This window comes from Syngnathus scovelli, chromosome 17 (assembly GCF_024217435.2).
Source record: "Syngnathus scovelli strain Florida chromosome 17, RoL_Ssco_1.2, whole genome shotgun sequence".
NCBI classification, from domain to species: Eukaryota; Metazoa; Chordata; class Actinopteri; order Syngnathiformes; family Syngnathidae; genus Syngnathus; species Syngnathus scovelli.
This window is the reverse complement of record NC_090863.1, coordinates 7,019,758-7,043,124: the sequence shown is the minus strand read 5'-3', so window position 1 is coordinate 7,043,124 and position 23,367 is coordinate 7,019,758. Positions and strand designations below refer to the sequence as shown.

The following is a 23,367-nucleotide window of genomic DNA, read 5'->3' as shown; positions in this document are numbered from 1 at the left end:
GTGTTGTGTCGTGTCCGCTGCGTGGACCGAAGACGAGGAGGAGGAAGGTTCTCCGCTCACTCGCCCTCCAGCGTCAGTCAGTGGCGTGCGTGCGTGCGTGCAGCCATCAAGACGCCAACAAATCCGGGAGAAGAGAAGGCAAACGAGTGTGGATGTTTTGAGCGAGGCTCCAGCTGTGCGTTTTCCATTGCGCCGCACGGATGCGTCCGCGCGCGGAGCTAATCCGCGTGCCTAATCCACGTTTGTCGCCCTTGCGCGGCTTTCTGAGCCGAGGATGAGGATGATGACGAGCTCCCCCCGCGACGCTGCAGCCGCCTCGCACTGCCACCACCAGCAGCAGCAGCAGCAGCAGCAGCAGCAGCCTCCTCCTCCTCCTCCTCCTCACAGCCCCGCATCCCCGGTTCCTTGCGCATCCCAGGACGTGTTCCCCGCCGAGGCGCTCAGGTAACTGGCACACGCGCTGGCATGGAGCTGTCCGAGGTCCGCTGTTCGAGCGCCAGCGAGGAGCCGTACACCGCCAACCGCACGCTGAGCGTCGGCGGCAAGCGGTTGCTGTGGCAGAACGCAGTCCGCCACATCACCGAGCAGCGCTTCATCCACGAGCAGGGCGGCGCTGGCGAGCCTGAGCGGCCGGAGACGCGCAGGCAGTCGGCCGGCAGGACCTCGCTGGGCGGCTCGCTGGGCGGCTCGGGTTCGGCTGCGGGCTCAGCCGTGGGCGAGCGCCAGCACAACAACGGCGGCACCAAGGTGTTCCCCGAGCGGGCCAGCAGCGACCTGGGCTTCCTGCAGATGGACTGCGTGCCCACCAACTCGGACTTCTTCCTCAACTGGGGCTACACGTACCGCGGCGTGATCTTCCCCACGCTGCGCAACGCCTTCAAGTCGCGCGACCTGGAGCGCCTGTACCAGCGCTACTTTCTGGGCCAGCGGCGCAAGTCGCTGGTGGTCATGAACATCCTGGACGTGGTAACCAAGCTGACGCTACTGGCGCTGCACCTGGGCCTGGCCTCGGTGCCTGTGGACCCAGTCAAGGGGGCGCTGCTGGGATTTTTTGCTGGCGTGGAGGTGGTGGTCTGCACCCTGGTGGCCGTGCGCAAGGACGCCACCTCGCATGGCTACCTGCAGTACAGCGGCGCCGTCACCTGGGTGGCCATGGCCACGCAGATCTTGGCCGCCGGCCTGGGCTACGGCCTGCTGGGCGACGGCGTGGGCTACGTGCTCTTTGCGCTCTTCGCCACCTATGGCATGCTGCCGCTGCCCCTGGCATGGGCCATCCTGGCCGGGCTCTCTGCGTCCGCCCTGCACCTCCTCGTCAGGCTGCTGCTATCCCGAGAAGCGCCGCTCTCCGACAACCAAGTGGGTCCTCGCTCTGCACCGTGTGGCTTGTATGCTTGAGGTGGCTTGTTCCCTCCCTTGTGCCAAGCCAACTTGCTTTTGTTGGGTTCATGATGACCGCATCAAAGGTCAAGGGTCAGATGAGCTGAGCATCTTCACAGTCGCCACCGTTCATCTCATGACGAGGTCGCTCAGAAGTTGGCAGAAAGGCGGGAGACAGATGTACTTGCCAGTTTTGAAATCCAAGCAGCCGGTTCATTTGGGTCCTTTGAATGTTTTGAAAAATAAAAACCAATACATCAAGTCATTTGCTTGGAATTGGACATTTGGAGCCCTTTCTGCCAATTTCCATGTTTCCTTCAAAGACAAATTTGATACCAAATGTCACGTCACCTTTAGGTGGCTGGACGTTCCATTTCCATGCAGTTGAAGCTTCCCAAGCGTTAGGCATACATCGTCCCGAGCGCCTGTCCCCGGACTGTTCTTTTTTTCTTCAAAGCAGCCAGCAATAAGAAGCCGGAAGCGCCCCCACCTTCAAGCTGTTGAGATTACGCTTTGACAATCGCTCGTTATTCATGGGCACTTTTCTTTTTCTTAGATTAGATTCAATTTGCGTCACAAGGTAGCAAAATTGCATCGGCCACTTTTTGTCCTGAGGGAAGCTTTCCACAGCTGCTCGGGATCGTAAACATTCTGGGCTGCAAGATGGTTTCAATTCAGTCTGAGCTTTTTTGCACAGTTTTGCCACATTTCAAGGGGTCCTATTTTTCAAGGTAGTGTTTTGCGGCGTTTCTGGGCTTGTCTAACATCACTTTTGAAAGAGGAGTCATTGGCGCCATTCCCAAATGAGAGGCCAAGCGTGCGTGCTTCATGCTGTTTAGTCGTTGTTGTCTTGTGATACGGCTGTGTTTGACGCCAACATAAAATGGCAAAAGTCCTTGACGGGCTAAGTGACATCATTGTAGATGTTTGGGTTATTCAGGGCTGCTAGCCAAACTCATTTTGAGCGTATTCAAAACGTGTTCCCATTGAGCTCAGCGCTGCCGCCTGCCTTGTTGTGGCCCGATGTGGCATTGCGCGCAAGGTGTGCGACTCATTCTTGCAATTAGCGGTTGTGGAGAGCAGAGCTTTCAAAATACACAATGCGGGGGGGTCTTGGAGGGCTTCTGAGTGAAGTGGCAGCAATTAGAAAGTCAATAGCGGTGCATATCACTCTCGCGCATGCAACCACGCGCATTCCCACACAAACCCCGAGCAAGCCGCGCCATTAGCCGCCGCAGCGTCTTTTTTTTCAAGGTCAAACTCAGCTTACCTGAAGCGGTGGCTGTGGCGTGGAGATAAAAGGGGAAAATGATGAGGCGAGGGAAGAGGGGGTTACATCAGGCGAGCGTCGCAAAGACGCGTTCTCTTTTTATTTTTTTTTTATAGGGGTGCCAACGTGGCAAAATGACTTTGTGAGGCGCATCATGAGCCGCGAACGACCGGTGACCCTTTTTTTCCTTTCACACTTGCAATGATGCCTCATAGAAAAAGCATAGTGACACGACCCCAACTTGCTCCCATTTAGCAAATCCTGTCATGCTTCTACTTGGAACACAGAAAATCACATTGCAGTTAACACAGACGAAATTTGCCTCCACGGATGCGCTAATTGGTGCCTTTAATGAAACGCCAAAGAGAACCTTTTTGTTTTCATGAGTCAAAAGATGACCTTAGAGGACGGTTTACTGTTATTGTCATTTGTGTTTTTCTCTAATAGGAAAATTGAAAGAAATTGAATTTGGGGGCAAAGGCTCGTGTGGGCGTGCCCCAGGGCGCCGCTGTGTTTCTAACTGCGTGCACACAAAAGCGCTCATGTTGCCGTCATGTAGTGCGACACCGTGCTGATATTTGACCTCGCTCGCCTGGCACGAAGGATCGGTCGCTGGGAATCCGGCGCCGTCTCCCGTAAACAGACGTGCACTCCGCCGCGCTAAATGTTTCATGAAGCTTTTAGCGCACGCCGTGACCTCACGGCCCCTTCTAAAAATGGCTGCAAAAAAAAAAAAAGCTGTTAGCGATTCACCACAATCAGGACACGAGGCAGAGAAATAATCCGCCTCTCCCCCAATCTTCCATTATTACGTTGATTAATTCATGCTAATGCTCATGAATTGATTGCAAATTCTCATTCAAGTTGCGTCCCGTTTGTGTCAAAAGCTGCCGTGGGGACAAGCCATAAAAGCCCCCAATTGTCTTTGGCTCCTTCCTTCGAAAAATGAATTTGTTACATTCTGAAAATAGTGCCGATTTGAGATTAATTTTGGCGAGCCGTCACTCCCAAAATGCACTCCCTGCCGCCTTTTTAATTAGGCAGCACTGCGGCGGGAGCGGTTGCTAGCGCCTGCGTCTCGCCGGATAATTTTGGCGCAAAAGTTCCGAGGCGTTTGGAAAAGCGCTCTTTTGGCATCCCGTAACGAGGCTTGCATCATGGCGCGGCGTGACCGTCGATGGCTTCCTTGGAGCCACGAGACTCGGCGAACAAGATGCATGCGAATGCGGGTGGCATGGGCGCCCCCCGCTGGCGACGGCGCACAGGACGCTTCCGTCTTGATTTGTGTTCATCCTCCACTTTGAGCGTGATTTCAGTTGGGATTATCTCCCTCAAGTAATCTATTCATAGCGCCCGTTCGGGTCAGCATTTAATGAGATTACGGACGGGATTACGCTTATCTCTTTGAAATGCGGCAAAACAGCAGGTCGTCGCCCACCGAAGGCCCACTGAAGGCCCACCGAAGGCCTTCGGAGGGCTCGCATCTACCCGGACCGCATGCTAGCATGCTAAATTGCAGCGCTTTGCAGCAAAGCATTTGGGTCCGGACTGTGTGCAACAGCAATTCAGGCCCGAATTGTGCAGGCTAAGGAGCTTTTGGGTCCAAAGAGGCGATGGTGGGTTTCGGCATGAAAAGGCAGGCGGGCGCCTCTTCAAAGTCGTTCACCTCACGAGTGCACCAAAGATAATCCTGAATTACGGCTCAGTGCCTCTCTCCCGTTTGAATTGCGACCCTTTCTGATCTGATCCCGGATCAGCCACAGCTTCTTCCTAAGAACTTTTCCGAGTCTGCATTTTAAGCGCAATAAGCACTCTGTGAGTCATGAGGAAAGCCTAAAACGAGAATCTCGAGAGGTTTGATATTGTCGCTATACACAATGTGCTGAGATCCGTCCAAATGCTGAAAATGGTCGGCACTCGAGGAGTTAATTGTCTTTTGGGGCGGGGGGGGGGGGGCTGTCCTTCCCTCCCATAAAACCGCTGAAAGGCACCCAATCGAATCCATTAGCGGCTCGTCGTGTCTGCCGTTTTTCTATTCCTGCTTTGGAGCGGTGCGCCGCGTCGTCTCCGGGGACGCGAGTCCGTCAGTGATTACATTTCACGATTGCTCTTCTCCCGCCGGCTGCCGTCTCCTCGGGGATCCTCGCGGCGAGCCGCCAGCTAACATGTTTACATCGCTCCTGCTGGAATAGGTCAGGCGGGGGAAGGGCAGGCGCGCAACCATTAAAAACAGGCCAAAATTTTATTGGGACTTGAACTGGAAGTAGGGAAAAATGGGGACAAAATTGCCCAGCAAAGACGATGGGAACGTCTCGTGTTCCAATCCCAAAGCATCCATCTGTCGGGCAACATATTGGGCAACCGGTTGATTTGCCTCCTCATTGCCGCCAGCTTGTCTGCGTGGGCGTCGCCTGCCGCCACTGCGCGTGGCGACCAAAGTGCTGCATGTCCCCGTTTTTCCACATTCACAAGTAGCACCTGTCAGCTCGTGACACATTTTCTAAGAATCTCAAAAAGGCATGCATTCTTTATCATCCGCAAAGAGTGCCTCGCGATTGCGGCACCTCATCGGCCTTTAAAGTGGCCGTTGTGGATGACGGCAGAATTGCGTGTCTGCGGCTCCGATGTCTGAGGAGCCCCCGTGTGTGCGCTGTTGCCATGGTGATGTGGTCCGGGTCAGTCTGGATCATCCTGATGATGTTTGATGAAAACACACAGTAAGAAAGAAAATACAGCGAGGGGCTTAGTGAGCTGATTTTCGCTCGCTCTCTCCCTCCATTGTCAAGTTGTGCCAACATCTTGTCCCTGCAAATTCAAATGCTTATTTTCTGCTCGCATTTAGTGATTTTTTTTTTTAAATCAATCACTGATGAACATTTTATTCTGCCAAACATCCGAATTGGCATAAAGTTTAAAAAAAATCCAAATTGCTCAGGCCGTAAAAACGGTCCAAAATTATTGCCATGGAAAAAAAAAATATATCAATATAATGTAGGCATGTGCTGACTTGTGCGACATGTCCTTGTGAACTTCTTCTCTCCTCGTTACAAAGCTTTGGCATCTTCCAGAACGAAACGTGGCAGCTTTTTAATTTGCATGCGTGCGCGCCTTGGCCTCGGGTATCTGGACCTCTCGAGCCGCAGCCGAGAAATTGAATCAGTGCTGATGGCCTCCTGGGAAAGATTGGCAATAACACAGTGGCATGCCATAATGGGTGCGCGTGTGTGTGTGTGAGCGTGCGTGCGGCCATCTTGCAGCCCCAGAGCCCGTTCTGCCGCCTCTCATCCTCCCACACGGCGTGCGAGCGTGAAAGAAAGACTCGCTTTCCAGACTGCAACTCAGCCAATTGGCGACACGCAGCTTGTTCAAATGTTGGTCAAGTGTCAAAGCTCTTAAAAGGCACAAGTGAGACAAACGCTTGAAGATTTGAAGCGAACCCGACGTGCAGTTCCACCATTCTCAATTTGGAACGCGAGTGTCGGAGTGCTGGTGCATTTCAGAGGACGAAAAAGCTCATTTGAAAATACCTCCGACAATTTCATGTCATCAGAGCCAAAATGTTGCGTGATCTGTTTTGTGGTGGACTTTTCCGCCTCGCGCCTTTCCGACTTGATGCTTGAATAAGAATTCGAGGCGTTGGCATCAGACGACTTTCCAGATGAGTCGGTCGGGGGGGCAGGTGGCGTGTGTGCCTGCCGTGTGTCTCTTGTGGGCCAACATAGGCGTCCTGGTCGACCTTTGGCATCAAAAGGAGAAAAAGGCCTGCCCACACTTGTCTACCGTGCTAATTACCCTCGGGAGCGTGTACGTGTTTGTGACAGTGGCTGTTTGCGTTGCGTTACATCATCTCTGCCCTCAAAGAGTGGAGTGGGGGCAGGCCGTGTGTCATGTGACCCGCTGGCCAGCGTGTTGAACAAACAACGTAAAGACTCTAAATGGTGCTGAAAGGTCAAAGTAAACACTTGGTCAGCAAAGCCTAAAGCGGGATGAGGACGAGCGTACTGAGCTATTTTGTTGTTGGCAGGTGGCGGCCCAGACGGTTCTGTTCATGTGTATGAACACGGCCGGGATCTTCATCAGCTACCTGTCGGACCGCGCCCAGCGACAGGCCTTCTTGGAAACGCGACGCTGCATCGAGGCCAGGCTGCGTCTGGAGACGGAGAATCAGAGACAGGTTAGTGCTTATCTACAGATATACAGCGAGACCTCCACATTGTCTGATGTAATGCGACACTTTGTCGTGATTGACGGATGTGTGTTGACGGCACGCAACGTTTGCGACGAATGAGCCCGCTGACGGGAGGGAGACAAAGGCGGCCGCCGCATCGATCTGCTGTCGCGCGTTGGCCGAGCAAGTGGTGTTTGTTTACGCCATCGAGTGCAGGCTGGGTGAAGAGTGGAAAGCGTTTCTGGCATCTTGTTTCCCGCAAGCCTCGAGGCCACGGCTGAAATGGAAAGAGGGGGCGTGGCTCTATCATTGTGTGCAGAGGAGATCAAAGTCATTCCGCTTTTATTGTCCTGGTCCTCACAATGAGCTCCAGATCCAATGCTGCACATTCAAAAGCTTAGATCGAGATCCAGTCCTTCACATCTGCTTTCAGATAAACCAGTCTCAAAAGTTCAGGGTGGTCATGAAGTTGATGATTTGTCCATCCAACTTGGTCATTAACTGGTTCAGAATCTAATGTGTTCATCAACTGAACCCAACAGTTCCGTGAATTCAGATCTCAAAACAACGTTCCCTGACAAATGTGGCCTTTGTCTCCCCAGGAACGTCTGGTTCTGTCCGTCCTACCTCGCTTTGTGGTTCTGGAAATGATCAACGACATGACCAACGAGGAGGACGAGCACCTTCAACATCAGTTCCATCGGATCTACATCCACCGCTACGAGAACGTCAGGTCAGACTCAGTGGGCGCCCAAGGGTACAAAGGGTCCGTGTCACCGGCGAATACATCAGGCGACCAAAATATTAAACTCCTCGAGACCAATAGGCTCGCGAGTCGGCGTGGAGTCATTGCACAGAAGTCCTAGAACTGTTGCGGCGACCTCAAGGTGAATGCGACAATGTTGTCTTAGAGACCTGCTAGACACTTGAAAAAGTCACGCAGTCTTGTGGCAGAGATTTCTTTGCAATTTCTCCTCTGTCTCATTTGGCACGTCTCGGAGATGTCCCTGGAAATTTGTGGAGACTCCCCCGGAATTTACAGAGACTCGTTGACATCTGAGACCTTTTGGAAATTTGGAAAAAGTCTTCAAAACGTCAAAATTCATCGTGGCAACCTGAAAGCGAAAATGCCGGTCTCTGGAAGCTGCCTGGGTTGCCGGGGAGGTTGCCTCAGGTCACCTTCAGGTCGCCTCAGGTCACCTTCAGGTCGCCTCAGGTCGCCTTCTGGTCGCCTTCAGGTTGCCTTCAGGTCGCCTTCAGGTCGCCTTCAGGTCGCCTTCAGGTTGCCTCAGGTCACCTTCAGGTCGCCTCAGGTCGCCTTCAGGTCTACGGGCCAGTGAGACGGGCCCTTAACAAACGTTGCGCTGCATTGTGGGTCACCGCTTGTGTTGTCGTTGATGTGGAAAGTCCAAGCTGTGTCCAAGGCCAACCCGCAAAGTGACGTTTCCGTGTTTTATCCAGCATTCTTTTCGCAGACGTCAAAGGATTCACAAACCTTTCCACGACGCTGTCGGCTCAGGAGCTGGTGCGGATGTTGAATGAGCTTTTCGCACGCTTTGACCGCCTGGCGCATGTGAGCACAGCGCTTGCGCGTGCGGCCGCCACGTTGCCTGCGGCGAAGGCTGAGAGGAGGTCGGGATGTGCTTGCAGGAACATCACTGCCTGCGCATCAAGATCCTGGGAGATTGTTACTACTGCGTGTCGGGCCTTCCTGAGCCGCGGCAGGACCACGCCCACTGCTGCGTCGAGATGGGCCTCAGCATGATCAAAACCATCAGGTGAGCGCATCCGGGGGTTCTTGTTGTCCCGCTTGTTGTCCACATAAGTCAGTGAACAGCAAACTTTGTGAAGAACCAAAACCAAATGGGGGGAGGTCGTCGTACGCGTGTACACGTTTGTCTGAGTTTTTGTTTTGTGCGTCGACGGCTGCTTGTCAGATACGTGCGCTCACGCACCAAACACGACATCGACATGCGCATCGGGATCCACTCGGGCTCAGTCCTGTGCGGCGTGCTGGGCCTCAGGAAGTGGCAGTTTGACGTCTGGTCGTGGGACGTTGACATCGCCAACAAGCTGGAGTCCGGAGGCATCCCGGGGTGAGGACGCACGTCCACCGCATGTCCACCGCACATCCGTCCTTGCCACACATCGGTCTTCCCCCGCCCGCAGGCGCATCCACATCTCCAAAGCGGCACTGGACTGCCTAAACGGCGACTACGAGGTGGAGGCAGGCCACGGCAAGGACCGCAACGACTTCCTGCGCCGGCACAACATCGAGACGTACCTCATCAAGCAGCCCGAAGACAGCCTGCTGGCCCTCCCCGAGGACATTATGAAGGAAGCCGGAGGCGGCGGCGGCGGCAGTGGCACCGACCGTCGCGCCAGCTCCGCCACCTTCAACGAGGCGTCCTGGAGCCCCGAGCTGCCCTTCGACAACATCGTGGGCAAGCAGAATGTGAGTGCGCCCTCCTGGCCTCCCGTCGGCATGCTTTCTTTACCTGTGCTGCAAGGACACTGTTGCCATGGTCATGAATGTGGGAAGCTTTTTCTCGCCGCGGCAACGCCTGTGCTGTGCTGTGCGTGTAAACGTTGTTTTGGAAAACAGCTCGTATATTCTCCAAAACATCCTTCGCATGCAGGGTGCGATGCTGACGAGCTTCGATGGCGCCGAGAGCAGAATGGTATTTCCTTGAGCCTGGTGACCTGCGGTGAGCCGTTGCGGCTCCTTCACAACCGTTTGATGTGGTGATTTCTTGAAAAAGCGCCCCTTCTTTCCCCGCACGGCTGCGCGTGCATATGAAAGGATCCTCGCGGGGCTTCTGAAGCGTCTTTCATGTTGTCGCTTGGGCGCCACTCGCTCCGCAACCTCTCCCCACTGTACCTCGAGCTCGTTTCCTGCTCTACCCACACTCTCGCCAACCGACTTCCTCTACCTTAGCTCGACCCAAAGCGTCGGATGCTCGATTCATCACTTTGGGTTGGCTATTGTGGCGGCGCCTCGTACGTGACGGGCCGCCTGTGTGTTTCTACGCGTATTGTTAAAATGCACTTTCTTGAGGCACGCTTAAAAATAGCACGAGAGGCTCGTTCTTCCATGTCAACTAGGCGTGAAGAGCACTTCTCCGTTTGGAGTGCACGTCTGCGCTTGAAGGGCCACTCTGCTTGGAGAGCCGCGTGCCATTTGCGTACGCCGCGCCGGGCCCGGCGTGGCCGCTCGCACATTTTCATTCACGCATTTTGTGCCATACGTATGTAAATGTTTCTTGTTTATTGTCACGGTTGGGCTGGAACGGATTAAAGCCATTTCCATTCATTTCCATTGGAAGAAATGATCTGAGATACAAGCGTTCTCACCCAACCTTGTATCTCAAGCCACCGCTGTGGTTTCGTTTGCTATTCTGTGGCGGAAAGACCTTTGTTTCATTTTCTTTTGTGCACGTCTGGAATGAGAATCCGAACAACACGTTGCATTTTGCTCTTCCTTCTTCTCTTGTTTGTCTCTTTCTTTTTTTGTGTATTTTTTGTGTTTATGCCGATATGAGTGGGGAGGTGAGAAGGAGGGGCCGCAGCCGCAGTGGCAACGGCAACCACATCCCGTTCATTGTATGTGCATGTGCTTTCCCCCCTAGACTCTGGCCGCCCTAACGAGAAATTCGATAAATCTGCTTCCAAACCATCTCGCACAAGCTTTGCATGTCCACTCCGGTCCTGAGGAAATTAACGAGCGAATAGAGAGCGCCATCGACTTGCGGAGTGGCGATAAGTTGAGGAGAGAGCATATCAAAGCGTTCTCGCTGATGTTTAAAGACTCCGGCCTGGAACGCAAGGTAGCCAGACCGGGCCTCGGAGACGCCGCCCGCGTCTTCGCCGTCTTTGCTTTGCTTTGTATTTTTCCTCTTCTTTCAGTCTTTTTCTTCCTTTTGGGCGTTTCCCTCCCTCCTTGCAAAAACATGCACGACAATGCCAAATTACACAAAATTTCCTTTTCCCTTCTAATTTTGCATACATAAAAACAGGTCGACATCATAAACCGAGGACCCCCTGTATATCCAAACTATCTGCTCGTGTATCGACTATGGCATAGCTAGCCTGCTAATTTACGCGCCATATGGAACGAAGCTGCTAATTGACTCAACATATCAAACATAGCTATGAATTTACTGACTAAATCAAATCTATTTCCGATATCCTGGTTTAACGGTGAGAACTCATTCTCTTATCAGGTTTAACTTAGCAGCCAAGTTGTGATCATTAGCACCCGGCGGGATTGGCTAACAACTAGCGGCCGACAGCTAGCGGCCTACCGTTAGCAGCTAGCAGCGAGCCTGACAACCCCACCTGTCGCTCCTGTCTCTCTCTCCTGTTTCTCTCTCTCCCATCTTTCTCTGTCTCTCTGTCAAGGTTTGTGCCGTTTGAAGTGTGGCATGCTAGCATGTTTGACGTGTTACGTTGTTGTTCCAGCGTGCCCCAGTGCGTTTCCCGTCTCGCACTCACCATCTTGTATCACTCCCTTTTTTCTTCCTTGCCGCTCAAGTACTCGCAGATGAGGGATGAAGTTTTCAAGTCCAACCTGGTTTGCGCCTTCATCGTGCTCCTCTTCATCACCACCATACAAAGTCTGCTGCCCTCTGCCAGGTGAAAGACCTCATCCACATTGACCCCCCCCAAAAAAAGAAACACAAGCTGGAATGTTGCTCTGCTCACGATGTGAAAGCCGACTGCTAGCTAAGCTAGCTTACGTGCTCAAACTGAGTCAGATAGTCACGCACTATGTGAAAATGAAAATGCTACTCAATGACACTTTGTCACTATATTGTGAAACCCAGCCAAATTCTGTCAAAGCGAGTTCCCGACTTGCAGAGTCTTGCCAACCGACGGATCGTTGATCACACCGCTCACATCAAAGTGAGCTATGATTTTTAGCCGCCATATCAGCAAAGAGCAGACGTCGTCGGGCGCCGCAGTGACTACTTTAGTCACGGCAACCCCGAGCTCGTCGCCAACTTAGTTGCGTAACGGCGGCAATCTCGCCAGCGCCTCCATATGTGACGTGGCTGCCCGCCGCAGGATGGTGCCGATGGCGGTGCAGCTGTCGGTCCTGATCCTGCTGCACTCGTGTCTGGTCCTGGCCACCACGGCCGAGGACTACAAGTGTTTGCCGCTGGTCCTGCGCCGGGCCTGCTGTTGGATTAACGAGACGTACGCAGCACGCAACGTGGTCATCTTTCTCTCCATCCTCATCAACTTCCTGGCGGCCATGATCAACATGGTGAGTTGCCGTTCCAAAGGGCGCCGCACGCTCGCAGACCCGCTCGCAGGCTGACATTTGTCCGCACGGCAGCTGTGGTGCGACTTGCACGAGTCGGCCTCGAGGAACGACACCTTGGGCCGCTCCGACGCCGTGGCTGATATCTGCTTCTACCCGGAGGTACGCGTGCCCTCGCACCCGCGCCATGATGCCCCGCCTCCATCCTGCCACAAGTTGTTTTTGTGCTCTTTGCGTGTGCAGTACTTTGTGTTCACTGGCGTGCTGGCCATGGTGACGTGCGCCGTGTTCCTGCGCCTCAACTCGCTTCTCAAGCTGGCCGTGCTGCTGCTGATGGTGGCCGTCTACTCGCTGCTCACCGAAGCCTTCTACGCATCGCTCTTTGTGCGCTACGATGCCACCCACCGAAACGCGGCGTGAGCGCACACACCAACCGCCGTAAATGACATGGCAACATTGGCAATGGCCAAAAGGGGCCATGATGAAAATGAGCGAGTGATTTATACGCGAACAGCGCCAAGCGTTCCCCTTTGTCGCGATCGCTAGTTAGATGTCGCAGGCCGCAGCTCGTGCCTGAGCTGACCTTCACCTTGGCAACTGCTCAGTGCGGCTGCGGTTTCCGTGGAAACACTCTGCTTGACCCGCTCCCGGGAAGGCACAAAAGAAAAGATCTTGCTGCAAAATAATGATGCTAATGACAGTGATGATGGTTTTAGGAACTTCCTGGGCACCAAGGAGACGTCGCTGCTTCTCATGGCCATGTTCCTCCTAGCAGTCTTCTACCACGGACAGCAGGTTAGAAACATGCACACATGCAGAACCAGTGACCCTGGAACTTTATTTTGCGTTGCCAAAAACTGGAAAGAAATCTGTTTTGCTGCGGACTATTGGACAGTCTGTTTTGGAATGGTCACCGCCGGTCAATCATTTGGTCCACGCAAGAGACCAGTCAGAGGACTTGGCGCATTTTGTTGTCATGGAAACGGCTTTGGCTCGGCTTTCTTTTTTTTTTTCCTTATGTTTTGTTTCTTTTCATTTGAAAATGTTACTTTGGTTGCATGCATTTTTTCCTTCAATTTTTTTTTTTTTTTTTTTGGGCCCGTGTTTGACCTTCACCCACTTGCGTGTGTTTGCGGAGCAGCTGGAGTACACGGCGCGACTGGACTTCTTGTGGCGCGTCCAGGCCAAAGAAGAAATCAACGAGATGAAGGAGCTGCGAGAGCACAACGAGAACATGCTGAGGAACATCCTGCCCAGCCACGTGGCCCGACACTTCCTGGAGAAGGAGCGCGACAACGAGGTGGGGAGACTGGCCGCTCGCAAGCTTGCAGACAAGTGTTCTGCATGGCAACACTGCCCTCCGCTGGCAGAAGTGCGCAACTGCGCCTTGACTGGACCCTAACGGCCCGCCGCATTTCTTTCTGGCCGTGTTGTGGCGTGCACGCAGGAGTTGTACTCCCAGTCGTACGACTCGGTGGGCGTGATGTTCGCGTCAATTCCGGGATTCGCCGACTTCTACTCGCAGACGGAGATGAACAACCAGGGAGTTGAGTGTCTGCGACTGCTCAACGAGATCATCGCAGACTTCGATGAGGTACTTGGTCTTTTTGTGTGTGCACATATGTCGATGCTGGTTGTTGAGGAATGTTGTGCATGTGCGCGTGTTGATGCGTGCAATGTGTTGACGTGTGTAGTTACTGGGCGAGGAACGTTTCCAGGACATCGAGAAGATCAAAACCATCGGTAGCACATACATGGCGGTGTCAGGCTTGTCTCCCGAGAAGCAGGTGAGCGCGGTGATGTTGTAGCGGCTGGTGTCGAATGCGATCGGCTGACGCGTGTCCCGCCGTTGTGTCGACAGCAGTGTGAAGACAAATGGGGTCACCTGTGCGCGCTGGCCGACTTTGCCATCGCTCTCAACGAAAGCATCCGAGAAATCAACAAGCACTCCTTCAACAACTTTGAACTCCGAATAGGTACCGCTGGCCACGTCATTCCCGCCGGATGCCATCCGTCTCGCTGACCTGTGTGTGTGCTTGACCATGTTTGATTCCTTCCTCCGTCTTCCTCGGGCAGGCATGGCGCAGGGCTCGGTGGTGGCGGGCGTGATCGGCGCCAAGAAGCCGCAGTACGACATCTGGGGCAAGACGGTGAACCTGGCCAGCCGCATGGACAGCACGGGCGTGAGCGGCAAGATCCAAGTTCCCGAGGAGACCTCGGCCGTCCTCAGGGAGCGCGGCTTCGCCTTGGAGTACCGCGGTGAGATCTACGTCAAAGGCATCAGCGAGCAGGAGGGCAAAATCCGCACGCACTTCCTGTCGGGCCGAGTACTGCCCAATCCGCTTATCCTGCAGCCGCGTAAGATGACGGGCCAGTACTCACTGGCCGCCGTGGTGCTGGGCCTGGTCCAGTCGCTCAACCGGCAAAAGCAGAAGCAGATCCTCAACGACAACAACAACTCGGCCATCATGAAGGCGCACCATCATCACCACTACAACCGCAGGACGCTGCTGGCCAACGACGGGGGTGCCACCCACCACGCCGACGTCCCCGACAAGACAGACGCATCCTGAGACAGGGGCCTGGTGCAAAACCAAATCCTCGATTCCAAATCGGAAACTTTCCCTGGGAATTTGGACGACAGGTTGCCCGCTCGGGCCAGTCGGTCAGACGAGTGGCTAGCGTGGCTAGTGTGGCCTCACACTTTTCAGGTTGGGCCTTTGGTTAGCGTCTTTGCCCTTTCAAAAAAAAAAAAAAAAAAAGACGTCAAGAGCGGCATCCTTGTCAAACAACCACAAAGTTGGAGGCTCAAATCAAGGCACCCACATTTGTTTTTGTTTTTGCATATAACCGCAACGGTGGAGGTTTGAGCACCTATCGCGGCCTTCCCGTGTGTAGTTAGCACGGTTGTCGCTAATCGTGTTGACATTGTTTTGCTTGGGACAGGTTGAAATGCGGGCTCTCGCCTCTTTTGGAGATGACAAGAAAGGTTCAAATGCAGGCTCCTCCTTCCCTTCTTGGAGTTAGCATGTTTGGCACCGAGAGACACAAGAAGTGGAATCCTTTTCACGTTGTTTTGGCTACAACAAGAAAGGCAAAGGTTGTGAGACCTCCTGCTGGAGGTGTAGTCATTGTTTTTGCGCAAGTAGCGGGCGTCCTCACACATTCCAAAGCTACATTAGCATGTTAGCTTCCTCAAAGAGCAAACGTGAGCCGGACTGTTGAGTACAATTCTGCTTGTTTGCCATCAATTCCCATGGAAAGTTTTCCAGTTTGAAAATTCCTGTAATTATGCAACCGCGGGGGGGGGCGCCGAGGCCATTGGATCCGCCAGACCTCACGAATGTTGTCGGGATGGGACCCGCTTGGCGTGCGTCGTTTTTTTTCTCCGGAGCATCCAGACGGCGTTCCTGTCATCTGTCACTTCCTCTTTTTATGTGACCTTGAACCCCTCCAGACTTTGACACTCCCTCCTTTTCTTGATGCTGTCCATCTTTCTTTTTTCTATTTCTTTTATATGCGACCGCTCAATTAAAATGTTTAATTTTTTACAACAGACCCTTCTGCTGTGTTCTGTCCTTTATGGCAGGAAGGAAGGAAGGAAGGAAGGAAGGAAGGAAGGAAGGAAGGAAGGAAGGAAGGAAGGAAGGAAGGAAGGAAGGAAGGAAGGAAGGAAGGAAGGATAAAGGGTAACTTGTTGGAAGAAAGGAAAGAAAGGAGAGGAAAACCAGACAAGGAAGAAATTAAGAAAGAAAAGGAGTCTGTCACTTAATTGTTTCAGGATCTTGACGTTTCCATGGTGACGTCGCAGTCTTGTGCAGTGCGCCTGAGTTTCCACTAGATGTCAGTAGACGACCATTACTCACTTCTTGCCGCTACTGCAGATCACTAGTTAGAAGAATTCAAACATAGCAACAGAGACACTTACCGATGTCACGTGCCACTCAGGAATGTCGCAGAATTTGCACCCTGGTCTGGTCAGAGGGCATCAAAGTCACGGATGGAAAAAACCGACATGCGCCAAGGTAGCGAAATGCCCATTTGAAATTAAAGGGAGGGCAGTTGCCATGACGACCGTCTCCTGCTATGCGCTGTCACTTAAAAAAAACGTCATCACAATACGTGTGTAATGTATATTTTTTAAAAAATGATATAACAATAACCCGAGATAAATACTGTTGAAATGTCAAGCTAAACCAAACCCCCCTCTGCCTTGGCCAAACATGGTACAATCCCGCTGCCCTTTGCTATAAAATGCGTCGGTGAAATTTCATACTGGTTAGCCAATTAGACGGAGGAAGACGCCAACCCCATTGAAAGCCCTTCCCCAGGTAACTCCACTTAATGTTATTCGCACATTTGCTGCTTGGACAGACGTTACGTGGAGACACGTTGTATTAGCATACACGCAAGAAAATACTGTTAACGCGTTGACTTCCCCTTGGAGACCAGCGTCCTACATTTCCATTTCCGCCATCAAGCGTCATCTCTTACGCCAAGCTGCCGTGGCCGCGCCAGCCTGTTGCTAGGCAACAGGCCCAGCAGCCCGACCGGCCACAGCGGATCGCTTGCAAAATGGCTGATGGAGACAATCGCGACTAGTCGTCAAAGAAGAATCCTGACGCTAACGCGTGTCTTCAAACAGGAAGGAAGGAAGGAAGGAAGGAAGGAAGGAAGGAAGGAAGGAAGGAAGGAAGGAAGGAAGGAAGGAAGGAAGGAAGGAAGGAAGGAAGGTGACAGAAGAAAAGGGATGAAGTACAGGAAGGATGGAGGCCAAAGTGAAAAGATGAAAAAAATCACGAGAAAAGAAGAACGTAAAAGACAAAAGAACAGACTGCATGCTGGTTCGGGAAGACGCTACATAATGTCCAACACGTTCCTCATCTTCTTTCCATTCATTCATCCTTCCTTCCTTCGCATCTGCGCCTGTTGCTAGGCGAAAGTGGGCATAGACGTCGCCTTAGCAACAAATGGTCACGATGCAGGGTGCTGGCTGGCCAATCATGCAGTTTGAATTCGCTTCTTGGCAGTCATAGAAGAAAGATGTGCTTCTTCTGCCACAGTAGTACTAGCAATGCTAACAGTGCTCGCGACACTAACAATTGTATCAGTGCTAATGAGTACCGACAATTGTACCAAAAAAAAAAATCTAACCTACAATTTTACCGATACAAACAATACTATCAGTCCTAACACTGCTAGTGGTGTTAACAATTACAATGCTAAAAAAACAATAAATATGCTATTAGTGCTAATGATGCTAGCGGCACTAACTATAGTGTCAGTGCTAACAGTTACTGCAGCACTAACAGAAAGAGTGTGAATGCTGAATTGGAAACAAATATTTGACGTCCTCCGTGAATGGACGAGCTGCAATGTCACAGAAGCCACAAAACAACAAGAATTCAGTTTAGTAGTTCCTTGTGTTTTTTTTTTTTTTTTTTTATTGCGACTGTTGCACCAATTTCAACAAGTCAACATACAACTTTGAAACTTTAATTTCTTAGTATTTTGTTTTCTAGGAGACGTAGAGCGAGCACCGCCGGCTGGGATGGAGACACACGGTTGGCATGGAAACGCACACCAGCTTTTCCCCAACGGACCCAAAAGATGGGACCGGAACGCACATGCAAATTAAGGCCAGAACACGCGATGACACGTATGCCACGACCGTGTCGACGTGAAGTCTAAAGTTTGAGGAGACTTTGTCACTCAGGAGCAGGACAAGGTACCCTCAAACTTTCAACTGCACACGCGTGCACATGCATGTACACGACCTGCACATGCGTGTGCATGCGGTACTTTTATGAGAATGAGGAGTTGCCAAGCACGGTTGCCATAGAAACAAGCTTCCCCCCCATTTTAATTTGGCATCCAAAACCTTGAGACGTCCCCGTTCTGATGTCTGCTTTTTTTCCTCTGGCGACTAGAACCAGATCAGAACTAATTCAGAACCACATTAGCCTATGCATACCAGCATCAAACTAGCACCAAAATCTAGACCAGGACAAATATTGAACCAGACTTTTTCCACACTTGTCCCGGACCAGATCAGTAGCAATTAACTCATTCACTGCCATTAACGGCTATAGACGTCAAAGAGCCATTTTAACTGGTTCGGCAGTGAATGAGTTAAGCCACACCAGGTCCAGTCAAGAAACAGACTAAAATCAGATCAGCACCAGAGTTAAAGTAGTCCAGTACTAGGTTAGAGCCAGAACCAGTCCAGTACCTGATAAGAACCAAACTGGAATTAGACCAGAACATGAACTGGAACATACTTAGATCAGACCCAATTTAAAACAAGACTAGAACTGGACTAAACCCAGACCCATTCCAAAGTAGACCCAATGTAGAAAAAGACTATTCCCAGACCAGTGCCAGTCGAGTACCAGACTGGTCCCAACAGACCAGATTTAATTTAGAACCAGATTATTCAAATGCAGTCCAAGTCTAATCTAGAGCCTACCACCGGCAGTGCCATGCTACCAAATTAGAACCTGACAATTAAATAAACCAGGACCAATTCAGAAGCAGACTGCTTCAAAACGAGTAAAAGGTTGGCGACACCCAACAACCCGAATGGAATTAGACTAGACCCAGATCAGAACAAGACTACACCTAGATCAGTGCCAAATCAGACCCAGTTTAGAACCTATCTAGTCTAGGTCGGAATCAGACTCAAAATAGACCTGAACCAGATTAAAAGAAGGCCAGACTCAGATTGTAATCAGATCAGAGTTGCGTAGAGTACTAAAGCTAAGGTTCCAAACCAGCGTAGAAATCTTAAAAATGTATTTTAAATACAAATCTGGTACTGACTATTTAGGAAATCTTTGACTATTTTGGGACCATTTTAAGAAAGTTTTATATGAGGGGGCATGGCCAAGGCGATTATGCGACGGCATGAGATGACGGGCGGGTTCGGGTGTCGCTCCAGCGGGTTTGTCGGTGGTCATTCTTGATTCTCATTATTGTCCAAAGTAGGTGTGGCTTTCCCGCGGGTGTCCACCAATCAATCTTGAGCGTTGGCGCTTTGATCCTTGCTCTGATCCTTGTTTGGTGCATCGGCGGAATCTTTGGGCGGAGCTTCGGGGGCCACCGACTCCTTGGGGGTCTCCTTGGGGGTCTCGCTGGCTTTGGGGTCCGCCTCAGCTTTGGGGGCCTCAGTCTTTTTGGCGTCGGCCTCATCTTTGACGGCGGGGGCGGCGGCCTCCTTGGGGGTGGGCTCAGCCGCGGCCTCCTGGGTCTTGGTGACCTCGCCGTCCGCTATAGGCTCGGCGTTGGTCCCTTTCTCCAGCTCCTCGGCGACGGCGGTTGCGGCCGGCGCCGCCTCCTTGGTGGGCGTCACGTCCTTGGCGGCAGGGGCGGTCTCATCTTTGACGTTCTCGGCTACCTGGTTGTCGTCGGAACCGGACGCCTCCCCTGCCTTGGCGTCTTGCTCTTTAGTCTTGTCGTCGTTGACGTTGTAGCCCTTCTTCTTGCTTAGTTTGCCTCCCATGACGGACGGACCTCGGGCGTCTGTGTGGACAAAAACCACAACGCCACAATGTGAATGCACGCCATTCGGTTGTCACACGTGCACCGTTGAAAAACTCTTCATGCCAGATGTTACCAATTGATATACTGCCGATGAGGCAAGACCACCTTGGGCCCGGGTCGCAGAGTAGAAATGAGTCACCAACCCACATCTTGCAAAATATGCGCAACCATTATCGATTGGCTGCTGGAAATCAGCTCAAATCCCAAGCGACCAATCAGCTGGCGCAACATTTCAACCGGTGGCTTTCGGAGGATGCTTCTCCATTCATAGAGATTCACGAGCGCTCAACTCCAAATGACCCCAAATAGATGAAGGGGGGGCTGACACACTTTCCTGCAGGGCAGCCAATCTCATAGCTTTTCATATTTTTCCCACACTCGCGTCTACATAAATGTGGGATTGGACGCAGCCTTGTGTAAATGTACATTTTGGTCGCAGTGTGACGAAAGATGATAACCGCGACCGAGATGACTAGCGAACAAGTGCGAGTGTTGGCGGAGGAAGTTAATGATTGCCCCGTGCACAAAGTCAACATGAGCGCGCAACAAGCAAACCTTGTTATCGCTCAACTCCGGTGAGGTGTTAACGTTTATATCTGGCGTCGCCACGGCAACATTTTTCTCATCCTTCTTCCGATCCCATCAAAGCAAGAAACTCGCGTTCCCTCCGGGACTTGACACAAATACCGCACATGAAAGCATTTGTTTCCCAAAATGACGACAGCATTCACAATGTGTTCCCGATATGAAACGGAGAATTTTTCTCTTCAGTCTTCTGCCTGACGGCGAGACGCATTAAATTGGTGGCATCAGGCAGAAGCGTCAGACCGCCTCCGTGCTGCCTCTTCCTCTGCATGACAAAAGTGCCCACGTGCTAGCCAGCTTTTTTCTCAGTTTCATTTTCTCTGTGACGCGCGCACACTCACGGCTGACAACGAGGCACTCTAAAGTGGCTGTTGGCAAGCCAGCAGACACGTTCTACTTGACCTGAATGAACTTTTTCGCTTTGTCACCGTGATGCAGCTCAGTCGCTCGCTCAGTCTTCATCGCTGAGCTTCACACAAATCTCTCAACTGACATTCAAGATGAGAGTACAATTGATTTTTTTTCTTTCAAACTTTGGAAAACTCAACTACAAAGCTTTTGTAAACTGGCTCTGAAACCGCCAGGTGGAAAATCTGCCCCCCCCAAAAAAGCCCAACTGTCAAACAAAGCTGCAGGCTAACAAAACAATTTCTATTGTTCCCTTTTGTTTAATCGTTCACAATCATTTTGTCCTCATGCCCGTCACTTGCGGTTTTCAACAAAGACGAGGCAACAGATGGCGCTCGCAGCCACAGGGGGCGCTGTAGCACCAGTGACTCTACTTTGTCTTGCGTTTACCTTCTTACCAGCGGGGGCCACAAATTCCTTCCAAGCAAGCGGCGTATTTCGCTTCAAATCCAGCCGAGGCCTGTGACAACTCAGAGACACGCGCAATCGCTTCCATTGGTATCGCACCACCTGACGCTTAAGATGGCCGCCGCCGCGTCTGTTGATGGCATTTTTATACGCACACAAGCCGACAAGCAAGCCGGCAAGCAAGCCAGCAAGTCGATAGACACTTGGCAACAATGAAACAAGTGGGCCAGCACAAATGTGGCAAAATGTCCTCGGAGCTCCTTTGCAGGCAGTGTGGCTGGTGCAAGCTGTCTTTAGCGCCAATGCACACCAGAGAGAGCAGTGCCGGCACGTGGCAGCCATTTTGAGTTTGGCACAAAAGATATGGCGGCGCCATGAGAGACCAGTTGAGTTCAGAGAACAAACAAATAGAACTCCAAAAATGTATTTTTGTCCAATTAATCGGAATGGATCAATGGTTGTTGTGTGCTGGCGCCATCGAACGCTGGTGGCTCTCAAATTTCTTCCCCCTCCCCCCAAAACACACACAAATTTGACCAAGGCACCACAATGTTAAAATGTGCTTCAGCGAAAACGTGCCAATTATTGAACGATATGATTTTTAATTTATAGCAAATGTTGATTGACAGACAGTCACACCAATGAGAATCCTGCACACAAGAACAATCACATCTTTACAGAAGGAGCTCTGTGTGTGTGTCTGTGTGTGCGTGCGTGAGTGTGTGTGCGCGCGCGTGTGTGTGTGTGCGTGTGCGTGTTTGTGTGCGTGCGTCTGGAGTAACAAATGCCCCCACCCCGCCTCCGCTCGGGAAGGTGGCATCGCTCCCATCCACACCCTGCGCCCACTGCGCATGCGCGCCGCCGCAAACAAAGGACCGCTATACAGCCACCATAAAGTTGGCTTGTACGCGTCGTTCCCACTGACTAAACAACATCGAATACGGCAAAGATGCACGAGGATGTCAATATTCATGATTGTATTTAATTATGTTTTGTTTCGTTTATATATATATATATATATATATATATATATATATATATATATATATATATATATATATATATATATATATGCAACATATAGATGCAACATATTCCATCCCACAAGCGCGTGCCCGCCACTCCACCAGCACGCGGCACACGCCCCTTTTTACGCGCTCCCTCGTCTCCGGGAAAGGGGAAAACCGAAAAGAGAATAAAACAGACATAGAAAGAAATAGCGAGCGCCTAATGCGTGATGTATTATTAAAATGTAATGCCATGAAGGCACCATTTCTGACGTCCACGCACGCCGCCGTGCGTTTCGGCCACGCATCTTTTGTCTGCCGCGGAGCGCATGCCCGGAAAAGACAAATGTGAAAACGCGCAAAAGAAGACAGCTTTAATGCTAACGAAAATAATAAGAATGAAATTTTTTTAGTGGAACGAAGAACGCGGGCGTTACCTTGTAGGCGGAACTTGTGCGCGGGGCTCCTGGCTGCTCCTTAGTCTGCTGCGTGCGTGCTTGTGCGTGACGCGCTCCGCGCTCGGCTCGGCGAAGCTCTGCGAGGCTGCGCGTGCGCGAGCCCGCGCACACGCACGCACCCTTGCTTGCGCGCGCCGCAGACGTGCATCTGTTGAATTGAATCCAAGAGAAAATAAACGACAAAATCACAATTTATGATTACTTGTAATAATTTTGGAGTATCCCACAGAATCTTATTGACGCCACACGGAAAATACTCATTGTCATGCCATAACGTATCATTTCACCTTGTAAACTGATAATTTTGTAAAAAATAAGGAATAAAGTGTAAAGTTTTAATTCTCTCATCAATAATAATAAACCCTAACCCTAGTCAGGTGTTGCCAAAATCAAAACTTTCCTTTCGAATGTCTCCTTTTCTTAGGATCGGTAATATCTGCATGTCTTTATTTTAATGCAAAATGGCCCCTTAACTATGAAGTGCTTGCACTGGTGAAACATGAACGATAAGTTTCTTTATTGGAAGTATAAAAAACGGCATACTGTCACCAGATTTTTGTTGCACTAGCGCCCCCTTGTCGTTTGCTCCACACACGCACGGAAATCAGAAAGAATAAAAGGTTGTGATGTCTTACTGTGACCGCTAGATGGTAGCAGAGACAAAACGTCTTATTTTTTTCTCTCGCTCTTTGCGGCCAAAAAGGTCAACCTGTGCTTGAACCTCACAAGTGAACTGGAGCCACGATTGGAATTACATCCAAAAGCTTTTAGGTCGCCAAGAAACCGTAATGCCCCCACTAGTCAACAATTTTGATGACACAACTAGTTCAGTTGAACTGAAATGTTCATCGTCACATCATTTTTGCATGAGTCGCAAA

The 23,367-nt window shown here is 51.4% G+C and overlaps 2 protein-coding genes across 4 annotated transcripts; one reads left to right on the top strand and one right to left on the bottom strand.

Moving 5' to 3' along the window:
* The first annotated feature begins 24 nt into the window (after positions 1–24).
* Positions 25–15,639, top strand: adcy8 (adenylate cyclase 8 (brain)). 3 transcript variants are annotated; one of them, XM_049748230.2, is made up of 18 exons: positions 25–1,356; positions 6,672–6,821; positions 7,418–7,548; positions 8,277–8,388; positions 8,466–8,593; positions 8,753–8,911; positions 8,985–9,270; positions 10,445–10,642; positions 11,350–11,450; positions 11,883–12,084; positions 12,157–12,243; positions 12,325–12,497; positions 12,798–12,876; positions 13,223–13,381; positions 13,529–13,675; positions 13,776–13,868; positions 13,946–14,057; positions 14,158–15,639. In XM_049748230.2, the coding sequence occupies exons 1-18, from the start codon at positions 466–468 to the stop codon at positions 14,652–14,654; spliced, it is 3,705 nt and encodes a 1,234-aa protein (XP_049604187.1). In that variant the 5' UTR covers positions 25–465; the 3' UTR covers positions 14,655–15,639. The 3 variants fall into 3 exon arrangements, with proteins under 3 accessions (XP_049604187.1, XP_049604186.1, XP_049604188.1); XM_049748229.2 differs by having other exon boundaries at positions 27–1,356; positions 13,943–14,057; XM_049748231.2 differs by lacking the exon at positions 10,445–10,642 and having other exon boundaries at positions 30–1,356; positions 13,943–14,057.
* A 1,846-nt stretch (positions 15,640–17,485) lies between these two features.
* On the bottom strand, positions 17,486–22,596 carry basp1 (brain abundant, membrane attached signal protein 1). The gene is made up of 2 exons (XM_049748244.1): positions 22,469–22,596; positions 17,486–19,602 (listed from the first exon to the last, which is right to left on the bottom strand). The coding sequence occupies exon 2, from the start codon at positions 19,580–19,582 to the stop codon at positions 19,097–19,099; it is 486 nt and encodes a 161-aa protein (XP_049604201.1). The 5' UTR covers positions 19,583–19,602; positions 22,469–22,596; the 3' UTR covers positions 17,486–19,096.
* Between the last annotated feature and the right edge of the window lie 771 nt (positions 22,597–23,367).